The sequence below is a fragment of the Lipotes vexillifer genome, unplaced genomic scaffold, assembly GCF_000442215.2.
Source record: "Lipotes vexillifer unplaced genomic scaffold, Lipotes_vexillifer_v1.1 scaffold422, whole genome shotgun sequence".
Classification (NCBI taxonomy): Eukaryota; Metazoa; Chordata; class Mammalia; order Artiodactyla; family Lipotidae; genus Lipotes; species Lipotes vexillifer.
In genome coordinates this window covers 3,247,433-3,250,249 of record NW_006779087.1, presented here as the reverse complement: position 1 = coordinate 3,250,249, position 2,817 = coordinate 3,247,433, and the positions used below count along the sequence as shown (strand labels likewise).

At 55.5% G+C, this 2,817-nt stretch overlaps 1 protein-coding gene across 1 annotated transcript in view; it reads left to right on the top strand.

Moving 5' to 3' along the window:
• Positions 1 to 2,817, top strand: part of LOC103078641 (keratin, type II cuticular Hb5) — a 6,846-nt gene that overhangs the window by 886 nt on the left and 3,143 nt on the right. The window contains 3 exon segments of the mRNA XM_007452343.1: positions 1,422 to 1,630; positions 2,203 to 2,263; positions 2,405 to 2,500. Coding sequence (XP_007452405.1) covers positions 1,422 to 1,630; positions 2,203 to 2,263; positions 2,405 to 2,500 — 366 coding nt within the window.

Below are 2,817 nucleotides of genomic sequence, written 5' to 3'. Positions count from 1 at the left end.
AGGGCGCTGGGTGCTGGAAGAGGGGGAGACAGTGGGGAAAGGAGACTCCTGCGGTGGGGCTGCTCCGGAAGTGGTTAGGGTGCTGCAGCTCCGGACATGGTTAGGGTGCTGCTCAGAGCCACGCTGCCTCCCCACCCTCGCTCTGCCCCTCTGCCATGCGAGTCCTCAGGCGGGCTTCTTGTCCGGCCTCACATGCTTGGTGTGAGGATTCACGGGGTTCATGCAGGGACAGTGCTGGCACACAATAAGTGCTTGATAAACGTTAGCTGTTAGCATTCTTTTCCAAGGACAGTAGTGGGCGAGGAGGTGTGACAGTTAACCAAGCAGGCTTGGCAGCCTCCTTCATGGATGCAGAGCTGGGAATGGGGAAGGCAAGGCCGCCAGGATGGCGGGAGGAGGCCCACCAGTGCGGAGCATGAGAAACCCGAAAGTGCCCTGAGGCTGCCTCTCAGGAAGGCCACCTCTGCATCTCCCCTCATGTCGGCTCCTACTGTGTCGGTGAGGCCTTACTCCAGCTGAGAAAGTAGGACCAGGCTCTGGGGTCTGGGATCGGGGGCAACAGGGGCACCTTCTTATTACCCCTTTCTCTTTAGTGATCTCAGTTAATCCTCAACATGACTCAATGGAGTAGATACTATCTTTATTTTTTGAATAACAAATTGAAGCTGAGAATTTAGTGAGCAGCTTAGACAGACTATGGTGACAGGCAAGTGAAGGGGACTCAAGGGACATGAGATCCTGACTCCTTACTAATTATGAGACAATAAGTTAGTCATTTCATACCTTGGGGTCTCTGTTTCTGCTTCTGTACTATAGGAGAAATAAGATGTCCCCCCAAAGGGTCGTGAGAATTGAATAAAATTGATTGATAGGTACAGACATAGACAAAGATGTGTGTGTGTTTGTGTGTGTGTCTGTGTCTGTGTGTGTATCTTAGCACAAGTCCTGGCACCACATAGTAAATATTCAATAAATGTTTGTCGCATAAATGAATACATGAAGAATGACTGGTAATTAACGAGTCATAGTTCAACTGATTGAGCACTTACTGTGTGTCAGAAACTTCTAAGCACTTTACATATAGTAACTTGTTCAATTTTTACAACTTTAAGGAAGGTATATTATCATCTCTGTTTTGGAAATGAGAAAACCAAGCACCCAGAGGTTAGAAAACTTGCTGTTACAGTGGCAGACCTGGGAGCTGAATCAGGCCCTTGGCCTCAAGCCGGGGGCACTCACACCCACAGTGCCTCCCTTGGGGGCTGGGAGCAAGGCCCGCTGAGTCGCAGACACTCCATGGCTCAGCCCTTGCCTGGCCCTGGCTGTTCAGAGAACATCAGAGCAGAGGGAGAGAGAGCTCTAGGGAGGCAGGCACCTCCCCAGCCTCCTCCTGAGTCTCTTTCTCCCACCCTGGGCGGCAGGTGCGCTTCCTGGAGCATCAGAACAAGCTGCTGGAGACCAAGTGGCAGTTCCACCAGAACCGCCAGCGCTGCGACAGCAACCTGGAGCCCCTGTTCCAGGGCTACGTGCAGACGCTGAGGAGGGAGGCCGAGCGCGTGGAGGCCGACAGCGGGAGGCTGGCCTCGGAGCTCAGCCACGTGCAGGAGGTGCTGGAGGGCTACAGGGAGAAGTGAGTGCGCCCGACCCAGAATAACAGGGGCAGTGGGAAAGCTCCACCCACAAGCCTCTTGAATCAGCTTCATTAAGGTTCCTACCTGTCTGTCAACAGAGGCTGCCTGGGACCCAAGGGGATGGGCAGGAGGGGCCTAGATTTTTTCAGATTCTTTGGCTCCACCTCAACCCCGTGGAGGCCCGTGAGTCTTAGAGCTGTTTTCGGGGGAGTAAGGAAACCCAATATGGGGTTCTACAGCTTTCTTGTTCCTCCACTCCCACTCACCTTCATGACACGGGCTCCGTGCCCTTCCGGCACGTGACACCACCTCTCTTTGGATCTAGGATGCAAAGATGATTTTAGACTTGGGGGATGGAGTGTTACTCACCCAGAGGCAGCAGGAGTGGGGTGGAATAAGCCAGGCTGGGACAGGGCTAGCCCACGAACAATGCCCAAAATAGACCAAGGAGAGGACAGGATGACATTTGCAGACTTCATCCCTTCTGAGCCCCGGAAGCGCTTGCCCAGGAGCTGAGATGGTTGCCAAGCCCCGACACCTCACCTCCAGCCCCTGTCTCCCCCACCCCCAGGTATGAAGAGGAGGGGGCTCTGAGGGCCACAGCAGAGAATGAGTTCATGGTTCTAAAGAAGGTGAGGGGCTGGTCACAGGGAAGGCAGGGAGGGGCACCCTCTGTGCAGCCTGCACTGTGGTGGGTCACCACACCGACCCAGAGGCACCTTCCGGGGCCCTCTTCCCACATGCACGCCCCCTTCTCTTCGCCCCACTGCCAGGACGTGGACTGCGCCTACCTGCGGAAGTCAGACCTGGAGGCCAACGTGGAGGCTCTGGTGGAGGAGTCTAGCTTCCTGAAGCGCCTCTATGACGAGGTGAGGAGGCCCCTGCCAACCGGCCAGGAAGCGGGGAGGGAAGGCGTGAGGACTGGGGGGAGGTGTTGTGTGCACGTTTGCCCCCTGAGTGATGGAAGCATGTAAAGAACATGCACGCACATGCAAGAGGGGCCTGTCATATAGCTGTCACAGACACGTGCAGGTAAGCCCCAAGGACGGTGGCGCTCAAGTGTGCTCGGGCCTCTCTGTGCTGGTAAGCCCCTGGGTGTTGCAGCGTGTGTGCCTGTGTGCTGGCCTTTGTGCACGTTGGTCTCTACATGGATATGAAAGAGGGTATGTGGGAGGGGGGGTAGGGT